The sequence below is a fragment of the Gorilla gorilla genome, chromosome 13 (genome assembly GCF_029281585.2).
Source record: "Gorilla gorilla gorilla isolate KB3781 chromosome 13, NHGRI_mGorGor1-v2.1_pri, whole genome shotgun sequence".
NCBI lineage: Eukaryota > Metazoa > Chordata > Mammalia > Primates > Hominidae > Gorilla > Gorilla gorilla.
Genome location: NC_073237.2, coordinates 96,819,683 through 96,834,983, shown reverse-complemented (window position 1 = coordinate 96,834,983; position 15,301 = coordinate 96,819,683). Strand labels below are relative to the sequence as shown.

At 38.1% G+C, this 15,301-nt stretch overlaps 1 protein-coding gene across 1 annotated transcript in view; it reads right to left on the bottom strand.

The window, feature by feature from the left end:
* Nucleotides 1-15,301, bottom strand: part of TMEFF1 (transmembrane protein with EGF like and two follistatin like domains 1) — a 104,424-nt gene that overhangs the window by 66,067 nt on the left and 23,056 nt on the right. The window contains exons 2-3 of the mRNA XM_031014552.3: nt 12,640-12,749; nt 2,406-2,535 (exon numbers count right to left, since the gene is read on the bottom strand). Coding sequence (XP_030870412.2) covers nt 2,406-2,535; nt 12,640-12,749 — 240 coding nt within the window. The remainder of the gene's footprint in view (nt 1-2,405; nt 2,536-12,639; nt 12,750-15,301) is intronic.

Sequence of the window (15,301 nt, the reverse complement as noted above, 5' to 3'; positions counted from 1 at the left end):
AGACCAAATAACATCAAACACTGCCCACTCAGAAAATAAAATCAATATAGCAGCTTATAATTTCGCTCATTCAATCCTTATTTAACAACCCCAGGAGATAATATCCACTTAACAAGGAATTGGGGCTCAGAGAGGCTTAGTGATTTGTCCAAGGTCACACAGTAAATAAGGGTTGGAGTTAGGTTAAGGCGAGGTCTTATAACCCTAGCACAGTGCTCCCAATCTACCACTCTGCTGCCTAATGTTTAACATTAGGTGTTAACACTTGGTGTCTTAAACATATGCTCCTCATAAGTGAAGCATAATTTGAGACTGGAAAGAACCTCCATATTCCTCTTTAATTTCTAGATCATTTCGTGAAACACAATGTACTTAAAGAAGTATATAACAACCACACCAAATCATAGTCTACTAGACTAAAAACATAATTTCTCTAAGCACGTGATTATTTTAGTGTGTATAGAAAGAATTTGGCCTTACTACAAGAGAGGTCTGGTCTTTTCCCTCTGCTTCCGGAAGGTAACCTACGTCATACCTGATAGGAGGATATTTGTTAAGGGAGGGTGCTGACCACACTGGAACTTAGTGTTGGGGGTTGGGCCATATCTAAGTCTTAGGGTGGGGGCTGGTTACACTAGAAAGACCAATCATGAAGAGTAGAGTAGGGGCTACAGGTCACAGTATTAGTGGACCTAGAGTCTTCAATTAACCACACAACCAACTCATCAAATTATACTTACATAAATGAGCCCCAATAAAAACTATGAATATCAGGGTACAATGGCTCACACCTGTAATCCCAGCACTTTGGGAGGCCAAGGCAGGCAAATTGCTTGAGCTCACAAGTTCAAGACTAGCCTGGGCAACATGGCAAAACCCTGTCCCTACAAAAAATACAAAAAAAAATGAGCCTGGCATGTTGGCATGTGTCTGTAGTCCCAGCTACTCAGGAGACGGAGGTGGGAGGATCCCTTGAGCCTGGGAGGTCAAGGCTGCAGTGAGTCATGATCGTGCCACTGCACTCCAGCCTGAGGAACAGAGTGAGATGCAGTCTCATAAAGAAAAAACTATGAACACTGACGCTCAGGCAAGCTTTCCTGGCTGGCAATACTCCATGTGCACTGCCACATACTGTAACTAGGAGGAGTTAACTCTGTCCATGCCTCCACTGGGAAAGAAAAATCAGCAACTCCATGTTTGGAACCTTCCCAGAATCTTCTGGGCATCTCTTTCTTTGGTTGATTTTAACACGTATCCTCTCCCTTCATAACCATGCATATAACAGCTGTCAGTGAGTCTGTTAGCCCTTCTAGCAAATTACTGAGCCCAGGGTTAGCTGGGGAACCTCTTGATCTCAGCTGGTGTCAGAAGTGAGAACAGCCTTGGAGACTGTCCCCTTTGACTTTGTAGTTGACCCTAAAATTGTCATATTTAGTAAAATGGAGAATTTCTGAACACTGTAATATATAGGGAAAGAAAGGAAGTGGAAATCCCGTAAGAATGGCCTTCACCTTTACCACTAACCTCGATATAATAATTCAAGTTACCTCACCGGCATCTCTATCCCCAAACATTAATACAAACACAAGAAAATAACATTAATAGTTCCCCAAATCAACCACTACCAATTCTGGAAGGAAAAAAAAGATGAAGTAAATACAAACAGCATGGGATGAACAGGTGGCAGAGAAAAAACTTGGAAAGCAACAATCTGTGATACTGCTAATGACTTTCTACAGAAATTCCTCACCTTTTTTTTTTTTTCTGAGACGGAGTCTTGCTCTGTCGCCCAGGCTGGAGTGCAGTGGTGCGATCTTGGCTCACTGCAAGCTCCGCCTCCTGGGTTCACGCCATTCTCCTGCCTCAGCCTCCCGAGTAGCTGGGACTGCAGGCGCCTGCCACCACGCCCGGCTAATTTTTTGTATTTTTTAGTAGAGACGGGGTTTCACTGTGTTAGCCAGGATGGTCTCAATCTCCTGACCTCGTGATCTGCCCGCCTCGGCCTCCCAAAGTGCTGGGATTACAGGCGTGAGCCACCGCACCCGACCTTCCTCACCTCTTTTTAAAAAATCATCAAGACAGATCCCCTATCATTCCCCACCTCAAAGCTCATTCTGTCTAATGTTCAAATCATAAGGCAAAGGACATGCAAAGAAAGTAAGTCCCTATAAAAAGAGGGTTAAGCCTTAACAATGTAGTAAGGAGTAACATAAGTCTATACAAGACCACCACGGGTTAAAAAGCAACAACCTGAAATGAGGGCAAAAAAGATTTCCCCTACTCCCCACAACAACCACCACCAATCCACGCAGCAGTTGTGGAAATATACCTCTGACTCAAAACTCCCTTTTAGAAATGATTGCACCATATTTTCCAAAATGTATTCAGAAGAATATCATACATACCAGAGTAGCATGGTCCTCTTGCTACTACTGTTATCTCTTTCTGGTGCTTACAAGCAGCCCTTCTGAGAAAGCATTCATTTTGATAAGTGTCCCCATTTGATCCACAGACAGGAATATAATTTGTATGGCACTGCAAAAGCAACAAAAATAAATTCTCAGAACTAGGCATGAATATTAATAGTTTATTTCACATTCATGAATGCAATACCATAGCATTATGACATACTTCGCTACTGAATAGTCTGGGTTTTTTATTTTTGGTTTAAAAAGAATTATGCTACTTCTTCATACCTTTTTTCACATTCATAAGGAAAATAACTACCAACTATCCATAAAAATGAGAATGAAAATCTCTATCTACTTCATTTGCTTGCTATGAAAAACCACCGAGGTAATAAGAGGAAATTATTGACAATGTAAAGAGTGCTACTTATGTAATAGCATTTTATTATTATCAAAATTCATTTATTCATTCAAACCTAATCATAAAAATAGAAAACAATCATTATTCAAAACATCTAGTAGGCAAAGTCCCAAGGTAAATGGTACAGAAGACACAAAGAAATATAGGATGATCTCTGTTCTTGGAAACCTTACAATCTTGTCAGAGAGTCATACAAGTAGGAAAAAAAAACCAATACTGCAAAGCTAGATCATGTACCAAATCAGTAAGCATGTGATGCCTAATACCTATTATTGTAAGCTGAAGTATTCAAGAAAAGCATCCTCAGAGAAAGTGGAATATGAACTGAGCCCTGAAAGATGAGTAGAAATAAGACAGGTGAAGAAGAAAAAAGGTAATACAGGTTTGAGAAATGACACTGGACCTGCATGTAGGAAAACTTGAAAACATCTACATGTTAGAAATATCATAAATGACTAAAGTTTTAAAATCTGGGGAAAATGTTATAACAATATGATACAAGTTATTATTATTACTTAAAAAATAGATCATACAAATTAATAAAAACAGAACCAAAGACAGACATGAAGTGTTTACAGAAAAATTACAAATGGCCAGTTAATGCATAAAATATTATTGATCTTCACTAGCAATCAGAGTTGTCCACTAAGATGAGATGCTATTTCCAACTTATAAAATTGGCTATTAAAAAATTCAATTAGGTGGACATCCCACTACACCAGTTTTGGTCATCTAAATTGGTTCTACTTTGGGGTAAGATAATTAAAGAATATGTTTCAAGAATTCTAAAAAAAGGAATACAGTTTTTGATCCAGAATCACACATTTAGAAATCAATGTGACAGAAACTTGTAGACAAACATTTATTACAGCCATTTCCAACAGAAATTTATAATATCAATAACCTAAAAATCTTAATATCTAACAAGACAATGTTTAATTGAAGTATAACTGTTCAAGAAATTAATATTGCAGTCATTAAGAATTACCTTTTGAACTTAAACAATCCAACAAGCAAAAGGCAAATAATTCCATTAAAAATAGGGCAAAGGACATGAACAGACACTTCTCAAAAGAAGACATACAAGTGACCAATAAACATGAAAAAATGCTCAACATCACTAATCACCAGAGAAATGCAAATCAAAACCACAAGAAAACACCATCTCACAAGAGTCAAAATGGCTATTATTAAAAAGTCAAAATAACAGATGCTGGTGGGACTGCAAAGAAAAGGGAATGCTACACAGGTGGGAATGTAAATTAGCTCAGCCACTGTGGAAAGCAGTTTGGAGATTTCTCAAAGAACTTAAAACAGAACTACCATTCAACCCAGCAATCTCATTACTGGGTATGTACCCAAAGGAAAACCAATCATTCTACCAAAAAGACACATGCACCCATATGTTCATCACAGCACTATTCACAATAACAAAGACATGGAATCAATCTAGGTGCCCAACAATGGTGAATTTGATAAAGAACATGTGGTATATACACACCAAGGAATACTACACAACCATAAAAAAGAATGAAATAATGTCCTCTGCAGCAACATGGATGCAGCTGGAGGCCAATATCCTAACTGAGGAACAGAAAACCAAATACCTCATGCTCTCATTAGTGTTAGGTAAACACTGGATACACATGGACATAAAGATGGGAACAATAGACACTGGACACTACTACAGTGGGGAGAGAGGGAGAAAGGCAAGCACTGAACTACCTATTAGGTACTATGCTCACTACCTGGGTGGCAGGATCAGCAATAAACCCATCTACCTACACATGTAGCCCCTGAAACGAAAATAAAAGCTGAAGTTTAAAAATAGTAATTGTAAAAAAGAATTATCTTTAAAAAAATATATTGTGTGACAAGAAAAGCTAACAAAGTTAGGCAAAAAGCACATATATAATTTCTGGAAATTCTGTCCTTTTTTTTTTTTTTTTTGAGACGGAGTCTTGCTCTGTTGCCTAGGCTGGAGAGCAGTGGCATGGTCTTGGCTCACTGGAAGCTCCACCTCCTGGGTTCATGCCATTCTCCCTGCCTCAGCCTCCCAAGTAGCTGGGACTACAGGCGCCCACCACCACACCCAGCTAATTTTTTTTGTATTTTTAGTAGAGACGGGGTTTCACCGTATTAGCCAGGATGGTCTTGATCTCCTGACCCTGTGATCCGCCCGCCTCGGCCTCCCAAAGTGCTGGGATTACAGGCGTAAGCCACTGCACTTGGCCTGAATTCTGTACTATTTTTAAACGTATTATGTATTCCACAAAGCTAACTGTAAATGTTTTAAATAATATAATATAAAATAAAATATAGCAAGAAAATCAAGTATATTTATAGCCCATTTAGAAAAAAATGAATACATGTAAAATAAATCCTGGAATAAAATGTCAACAAATTTTTCACATTACCTGTCTTCATGGTTTCCTAGTTCCCTATTTAAGATTTTCCATATTTCTCTATTTTTCTTCAATGAGCAAGACTTACTTTTATCATTTATCTACTTTTAAAAAGTGATCAGATTTACTTTATGAAGCATACATATGGCATGCTACCACAGGTCAAGCACTGACAAAAACAACTTCTAGTAAAATATTTTATAACCTAGTCAACTTTGCTATACATTCAGTATTGGCAGAATCTTACACCAACTTTTCTTAAAATTATATTTTTATTTTAGGAAGCCTCCCTATTATATATATTCCTCCAGTTTTTCATGGATCACATTCCTTTCTTCTCTTTCCCTAAAATTTACACAATACCTAGTATGATGTCTACATAAGTCAATGTTACTTTGTAATTATACAATACTCAATTAGCCAAGGAAACTACTATGAGCTCCAAGATATCAAGTGCTAAATCTATGAACTTTCCAATCCCACTTCATTCCTCAACAAATGCTTACTTTCTAACGTAGTGTTGTGTTCACAAAGGTGCCAATATCGCCCCCTAGGGGTGGCTGTCCCTGTGGAGGCATTTTTGGTTGTCACATTGACAGACGGACATCACTGTCATTTACCAGATAGATTCCAAGGATGCCTGAAGTACTGCAAAGGAAAGGACAGTTCCATACAACAAAAGCAAGTACCACACAACTTCTGAATGTCTCTCTGGCTATTCATGTAGGAATTTTGACAAGACTTTCCTTAATACTACAGATCAGTCTGATCTGTTATACCTTATCCTAATATTGGTTTTTATTCTAGCATCTACTAGACATCTACACTTTTGTTTCACGTACTCCTGGTATGAAATTGCTTTTAGTTGTTTTTGTTTTTTTTTTTTTTTGAGACAGGGTCTAGCTCTGTCGCCAGGTTGGAGTGCAGTGGCGCAATCTAGGCTCACTGCTATCTCCGCCTCCCGGGTTCATGCAATTCTCCTGCCTCAGCCTCCCAAGTAGCTGGGATTACAGGCACACACCACCATGCCCAGCCAATTTTTGTATTTTTAGTAGAGACGGGGTTTCACCATGTTGGCCAGGATGGTCTTGAACTCCTGACCTCGTGATCCGCCCACCTCGGCCTCCCAAAGTGCTGGGATTACAGGCATGAGCCACCGCGCCCGACCTGCTTTTAATTTTTTTAATCCAAACATTTATCATAAGCAGACATAAACATCTGATGACTGTATTTTCTTCTATGGTAATCATACCTAAGCATTTACATTCTGAAATATTTATTTTATTATAAATTACTTTTATTTCTCCTTTACATTGCAATCATGCATTAAATTCATTTCTTTAATCATGTGTTTATGTAGGTTAATTTATCCGTGAATTTCTTCTAAGGATAGTAAAGAAACTGAATATTAAAATGAAGCATTAATTCTGATAGGGCTGAGAATCTTCACATTTATTCAACAGTTTTTATCCAGTAAGCATTAGTCTACAACTTTAAGTGTCCTAACTTAAATATCATAAACCATGTGAAGCACATGGTTGAATGCTTAGAGCTAAGGCTATAAAGCCAAAAATGTTTGAATTCAAATCCTGGGCCCACCAACCATGTGACTATGGGCTAGCACCATCACCATGTTCAACGGTGTACAATGGTGATTATAATACTACCTACCTAACAAAGTTGTTATGAAGATTAAATAAGATAATCTACCTTTGGCATTTCTATCTGACCATGGTACATTCTCAATAAACATTAGCTATTTTGCTATTGCTAGTATCATTTCTCAGTCATAAGTATTTGCCAACAGTCACTAATAAGTGGAAGAGAACAATTCCTCCCATATGATGTATTTTAACCACTACGCACTCAAGTTAAGTCAATGGTGTACTGCCATCTGTCACTTGGTGATACTGAGCAGAGGACTTAATGTCTCTGAAATTCACCCTCACAAGCATACACCTACGAGTGAGTGTGAGATGGGAGAAGTAGACCTGCCGTTGGTCATTCTCAGTTTCCATGGGTCTCTCCTGGAAGCCTCTAATTACGCTAATGGACAAATTATGGGATTTGGACAATTTTAACAACATGCGATTTCTGACTTATGCACTGATGTTGGATTCTAAGTCTAACCTAAAGTCTGCTCCTCTATATTGCCACCCTTGTTGGGAGGAAGAACTCTCCCCTGTACCTTTTCTTTAGCTAGAAGAATGTGATGATGTTGCCAGCTATTTTAAGTAGTTTAGAAAGATGGAGCAGTGTACGACTCTGGAACTGCATCCATTCAAGCATTTATTGTGTACCTACTGTGTGTCAGGAACTATGCTGAATACAGCAAGTAGAAAATAATAACAAGGTTGTGATGATTAATTTTATGTGTCAACTTGACTGGGCCCCATGGTGTCCAGACTAAACATCATTTCTGGGTTTATCTGTGAAGGAATTTCTACATGAGATTAATATTTGCATCAGTGGATCAAGTAAAGCAGACTGCCCTCCCCAGTGTGAGTGGGCACTATTCAATCCACTGAAGAACTGAATAGAATTCTTCTCTCCTTCTGCTTGACCACTTAAGCTAGGACATCGATCTTCTCCTGGTGCCCAGGCCTTCAGTCTCAGATAGGGACTTGTACCACTGGCTTTCCTGGGCTAGTATACAGATGACGGACTGTAGGACTTCTCAGCCTCCATAATCAAATGAGCTAATTCCTTATTGCTCGCTCGCTCTCACATTCGTGTGTGTGTGTGTGTGTGTTTCTGTTTCTCTGGAGAACTGTGACTAATAAAGGGTCTAATAAGAGGGCATGGCACCTAGCAAGAGCAGACATTGATAAATACAGGAAGAAAGACACATAGTTCAGAGAACGCCGGAACAAAGACGAAGAAAGAAAACACGAAAAAAAGTCATAGACTGTACTCTATACAAAGTTTTCAGGGAAAGATGCAGTATTAATCATTTTTCTATATACCAAATTAATAAAAGTGGCTTTGTTTATATGTGTGGTAAGATAATAGCTCTTATTAGCAGGCCGAAAAAAAAATTTGAATTTTTATTTAAAATCCTGTTATCTGTTAAAATGTATTTAAATAATGTCCCAGAAAGCTTCTATTTAGCACTAAAAGCATGCTGAATCATAAGCAAGTTTTTAAAATGAATTGAAAGATACTGCTAAAGCATCCAGCAGAGAAGGGTTTAATGGGCATGTCAGGTCATTATTTTTAAGCTGGCAATAACCTAAGTCTACCCTGAACAGATTTATAATCTTATAAAGGAAGGCAGAATGGTCAAAGGAAGGTTCACTCGGTAGCAAGATCAAACTATACTGTAAGCCCTGAGGCAGTTTGCTCCTACAAGGCAAGGAACCAGTCTTTAAACATCTTTACATCCTCAGCATCTAGTCTCATACCCAGCACAAGTAAGCACTGGATAAATGTCTAATGGTGTCAAATCCCAACATATTTTCCTTCCCTGCTTTGCCACAAGGTAAAAATGCAAGGAATTCAGACAGATCATGGAAGGATTTTCTAGCTGTTCAAGTATATTTTTTAAAACGTCAAAAAGGCTATTTCTTTATAATCTTAGAGTTTCAGGGAAATACTTTTCTCAAAAAATGAAGAAAAGCAGGGCTGGGCATAGCAGCTCATACCCGTAATCCCAGCACTTTGGGACGCCAAGGTGGGAAGACTGCTTGAGACCAGGAATTCAAGACCAGTCTGGGCAACCTAGAGGTCTTGGCTCTACAAAAAAAAATTTTTTTAATCAGCCAGGTGTGGTGATGCACACCTGCTGTCCCAGCTACTGAGGAGGCTGGGGTGGGAAGATCATTTGAGCCCAGGAGGTCAAGGCTACAGTGAGCTATGATTGTGTCACTGCACTCCCGCCTAGGCAACAGAGTGAGACCCCGTCTCAAACAAAAAAAAAGACAGATAAATATAAGGTGAAAATCTGAAATTTCTTTGTGTCTAAAATATAAACAAAATGAAAATGAAACTAAGATATACAATTATTTTTGTCAATTAAAAATACATAGTGTTAAAAAGAAAAACAAAAAAATGAAATTAGGATAACTTCTTTAAAATATAGAGTTCTTTGGAATCTATTGTTCCTGGAAAGGAACAATCTCCAAGATAAATACTATTAAATGATTTAATATTTAAAAGGGGAATTAAACAAATTTATATACACACAAAATACTTCTAGAAGGAAATGCAAGAAGTAACAGATGTTGCCTCTGAGAAGAGTTGACAGTCTGGAGTGGAAGCTTTTTTTGCTACATATCTTCTTATATTGTTCAAGTTGTTTACTATGGGCATATATTACTCTTTTTAAAAATAAATCAAAGTAGCCAGGCGCGGCGGCTCATGCCTGTAATCCCAGCACTTTGGGAGGCCAAGGCAGGCGGTTCACGAGGTCAAGAGTTCAAGACCATCCTGGCCAACATAGTGAAACCCCGTCTCTACTAAAAACACAAAAATTAGCTGGGTGTGGTGGCGTGCACCCGTAGTCCCAGCTACTAGGGAGGCTAAGGCAGGAGAATCGTTTGAACCCGGGAGGCGGAGGTTGCAGTGAGCCACGATCGCACCACTGCACTCCAGCCTGGCAACAGAGCGAGGCTCCATCTCAAAAAATAATAATAAATAAATAAAAATAAATAAATAAATCAAAGCAGCAGGTTCTCTTGAGAGTTCATGAGTTAATGAATATCAAATGCTCAGCATAGTAAGCAATATATATATATTCCAATATTATACTGTACAGAGTATATATATATGCATACACATATGTCTTTACAAATCAACATGAGGGAAAAAGAAAATACCCCAGAAACTAGACACAGAATATGAAATATTAATTCACACAAAAAAATGGTAACAAATATACAGCACATTTTCAATTTCTCTAGTAATCAAATGCAAATAAAAATTGTTTTTGCCTTTCAGATTTGTAAATTTAAAAGGACCAACAAAATCCACTACCAAAAGGTTGAGGGGAAACAGGACATCTGATATGAGGCTACTGGTGATAATGTTAATCTGCACATGAGCATCCACTGGCCCAACAATTCCACCTCAAGGAATTTAACCTAAGGAAACACAGCAGCTGAAGAGGAGAACAGCCCCGGTCTTCCCCACAAAGGGTGACTAAATCTTCAACAACAAAACCCACCACCTTTCTTTTAACGAACCAGCTAACAGACTTGAGGACAATCACAGCCACTAAAAAGTGAGAGGGAAATCTCGGAAAGGAGAGAGTTCGAGGGGAGTCCCAGTTTCCGCGTATAAACTCAGAGCACGTTTCTGGCAGACCCCTAAACCACACATGGGGCAGACTCCAAGTAGCCCCAGAGAGGCTAAAAGAAATGAATTGATACTTGTGTTGCTGCCCACCACAAGTAAGGCAGAATCTGCAGTTTGAATTCAGCCAACTGTTCCAAAAATAACAATAATCTTCAAAGGAACATAACAAAACTCACACACTCTAAAACATATGATTCACAATGTATAGGATAAATTCAAAGTTACTCTAATGTGAAGAAACAGGAAAATATGGTCCATTCTCACATGAGAAAACAATCAACAGAGGCAATACCTGAGGATGTCCTAGATATGGACATTAGCAGACATATTTTAAAGTGGCAATAACATCTACGCTCAAGGAAAATATGCTTACAGTGAATGAAAAGAGGAAATCCCAGCAGGTAAACAGAAACTGTAAATTCTAAACATAAAAAATCTACGATTAAAAACTCACTGGATGGGAAGAATGGAGATGACAGAAGAAAGGATTAGTGAACCTGAAGACAGATCAATAAAAATTATCTAATGTAAAGAATAGGAAAAAATTTGGGGAAAAAATGAACAGAGTATCAGGGACCTTGAGACAGTATCAAAAGGTCTAACACATCATGAAGTTCCAGATTACAAGAAATAATAAGCAGAAAAAAAATTTTAAGAAATAATGACGAAATATTTCTTAAACTGAGTAACAAATAGATTTCAGAAGTTCTGCCAACCCCAAGCATAAGTTCAAGGAAAACCATACCACAGTACTTAATAGTCAAAAACAGTAACGAAGAAATCTTGAAAGCAGTCAGAGAAAAATGACACATTAGGTTCAGGGGGAAAACAGTTCAAATTATCACCGACTTCTCATTTCATTCTGGCTAAAGTCACCTTCCATGCTATGCAGAGCTCTATGGAAAGGTGCTCTTGGCAAAGAAATGATGTCTCCAGCCAACAGGCAGCAGGGATCTGAAGCCAGCCAAAAGCTACCTAAGAAAGCTTGGCAGAAGGTGGCTGATATGAAAATGCCCAAGAGAAACCCTCCTATCATTCTATGTAATTGAATGTAAAGCGCCTTTCAACCATGAAGAAACTGGCTGGACAACAGTATACCTACATACCCTTCCTCCTTTACCTAAACTCTCCACTTCTTTTAATTAAAATAAACCACCTGATGGTTTACAGTTTTCAAAGATGTTTCATATGCAAGCTTTCTTTCCAATTTTGATTCTCATTTACAGTATCATAAGTAAGGGTAGGAAACATGCCTTCACTTTTCAGATAGAATACTGATGCCAAGAAAATTACCTGAGCTCATACAGAAATTTGCCTGAGGTCACAGGGTTACCAGAAATACTAACTCTCCTATGCTTTCGTTCCTGATTTCTGTACCCTTTCTTCCCCTCAAAACCCAAATGGTGGGTACATTTAGAATAAAATTGTGAGTGGAGAAAAAATTCTAGTTCCTTTTTCGCCTCATATCAAATCAACCATCAGAGACCATCTTGTAAGAAACATTCTGAAGTCTGATTACCATTTAACCACAGAAAATAAAAAGAAAGAATTAAATATAACATATTTCCCTTGTTTTAATTTTTTAGACAACAGAATCACAACTAAAAGAGCATCTGAAAAGCAAAAATATTTACACTCTTAGTTTGAGGTTCCACTTGCTATTTGAGCTCTAACCTTGACTTACCCCGAGTCTCCAAGTCAGTCAAGTTCTGTGGCCTGAAGAGATGAGACAGCAACAAATAAGAATGGAAGGGAAAGAGACAGACTAGAAGGAGAAGAAAAGGAAAAAGATGCCAACATTTAAAATAAGAGACTCTAGTTCAACCTGTAGCTCTTTCCTTTCAGTGACAATTATACCTTACATTTAAATAGAAATTTGACATTTTTTCAAAGAATTGTCACATCTATTATTGTCAATCTGTCCTCAATTCCATGCAAGCAGCATGGAAGATACAAATAACAGGGCATCATCTGACAAAAAAGAACTGAGGGGCTGTGACCCCAATTTCTTTATGGGGTTCGAGGTGTTTTAGGTTTTTTAATTTGAAGAATTTAGAATTATAAAATATGAAGAATATAAAACTTTTCAAAATAGGCTGGGTTTCCTCACCTGAAATTGGCATGCACATTTCAAACCATCTCCATCTTCTTTACAGACTCCTCCATATTTACATGATGAGTCATCACAAACTCTTACGTCAGACTCCTTCACATTTAATTCTGCAAAAGAAAAAAATTGTTTGACATATATATTTGGCTTTTTATTACGTGTGTGTGTGTGTGTGTATGAAAAAGTCCTTAAAATGTATTGAGTCCCCCCATTCAGAAGTGTAATAAGACATAACTATACAAAAAGAAATTCTGTAAGACACAAAATGCTCAGTATTCCCCAAACAGAATCCTGCATAGTAATGAGCCTAAAAGTAACTCAAAATAGAACTCAAAATTTCAGGACTTAACATAATTTCCAAAGGTAAATCTGTGGAATTTTTCTATTTTGCCTTCTAAGGCCTTAAGGTAGCAATCTTACTATTTCTTATTTAACATTTTAGGTTATTTTTCTAGTAAGTTACTTTTAAGGCTAATGAGAATTAACAGTAATATTAATTAAATGAGATAAAAATTATCTTAATTATTTTGGTATGCAGAATAAATTTTGGGTGATCATTATTCATTCTAGACAAACTATTTTAACTACAAAAGAACAGTGAATCTGAATTTCATACAATAAATAATATGGAGCATTTGTGTACACAGAATTAAAGACATTCAAAATCTTACTAGACTTAAAACTTTTAACAGACTGAATTAAGTTGACTCTACCAAAGCAAGCAGAGCCAATCAACAATACCAGAATTCTGTGGTCATATTGCTCCTGCTCCAACATTAAGCACCAAATTAAGCTTCAAGGTTAGTGCTTGCAGCTGCCAATCAGTGAAAGTGGGTGAAAATCACTACAATGCAATTTTCATATACTTTCTATGGGGAATGAGAGCTTACAAAAACAAATGTACTTAGGCAAACAATAAACAAATGACTGTTTAAAAAAAAAAAAAAACCATCCCAGTGTAGTGGTGAATACATGAGTCTGGGAGCAGAGAGAGTCCTAGATTAACTCCTGATTCTGCTGCTCAAAAGCTAAGACTCTCTGGGAAAAGAGCAAGGACTTCTGTATCTCTAGATCATGATGAGGTCCCGGCAAAGAGATCTAAGGGAGCATTTCTCCAGTTATCCCCATTCCTGGTTGTTTTCTATTTCTAGATTTCAAAGCAGGACTCAGTAAACTAAGTCAAGGGAATTCTATGTCCGGTGACAACTGTCCTAGTGACATTTCATTACCTCTCTCTACCCTATTTGTTCCCACTGCTCTGCAGTGGTGTCTTGGGTCTCCTACTCCCAGCTCACCCTCTGAGGAGCTGGCAATCAAGTACCTGAATCCCTAAGGAGTTGACAGTCAACAGTACTTACTTGAGTAGTCACTGTCAACTAAGTACTGCACAAGGGCAAGATCACATCTACGTGGGTTACAAAAAAAAATCTTTCTTAAATGATTTCTGGGTTACAAAAAATTATTTTCCTTAAATGATCTCAGGTGCACAGAACTGGATTAAAGCTCAAGCACTCACCAAAAAAAAAAAAAAAAAAAAAAAAGAAAAGACATCAGTGGAAACTTAAAGCAAGAGAAAGCTAACACGAGCATTTTGTTATTCTTACTGTTTCACAAACTATTCCAGGTAGAGAAGGCCATCTTTTCATTACTCATCACCCTGGCTGTGGAAGCTTTATGTCCTTGGTTCTCCTTACCTCCCCATTTTTGCTGTCTCTTCCCTTTCCCCCTTGACCATTTGCTTTAGCTCTTGAGGCTCAATCCTAGGTATAGGGATTTTCCCCCTATCTACCCACACTTCTGCTAGGAACTTGGACAAGGTCTGGTTCCAATTACTATCAAATACACATCTTCAGACAAAAGGAAGATAACAAAATATTAATAAAGAACTGCCCTGTAAAAGAGGGTAAGAATGTACAACATCTGCTCAACTAAGAGCTTAATCAAGTTTAGGGGCTACAGAAATAAGAACTGCACAATTTGTCTTTTCTCCTTTCTCTGTAGGCTTAAAGTTCACACTGGGTTCTATTACAATCAGACATAAAAAACAAGAATAAGTAAAGTTTTTATTTTGTCTGCGAAGCAAGATAATGCTCTGAGTTATGATTTGCTACTTTGAGACTCTTGAATTGTAATGTTTTACCTGTTGTACTTTACAGGTACAGTGGATTGCAAGCTAGAACCTAAACCATCCCTGCCACCAGGAGTCACATTTGGTAACCCCAAGGAATGTTTGTATGAGGGACTACAGAATACTTTAGGGGAATAATCATCCCTGCTAATGTGAGGCAGAAAAGCTTGGTCCCACTGGCTGGGCCTGGTGGCTCACGCCTGTAATCCCAGCACTTTGGGAGGCTGAGCCAGGTGGATCACCTGAGGTCAGGAGTTCAAGACCAGCTTGACCAACATAATGAAACCTCGTTTCTACTAAAAATACAAAAATTAGCTGGGCATGGTGGTACATGCCTGTAGTCCCAGCTACTTGGGAGGCTGAGGTGGGAGGATCGCTTGAACCCAGGAGGAGGAGGCTGCAGTAAGGAGATCGTGCCACTGCACTCCAGCCTGAGTGAAAGAGCAAGACTCTGTCTCAAAAAAAACAACTTGGCATAAACACAGTCTTGAACAAGAGAGGTGATCCTGAGCATAGTCCCTTCTAAAGACTTGG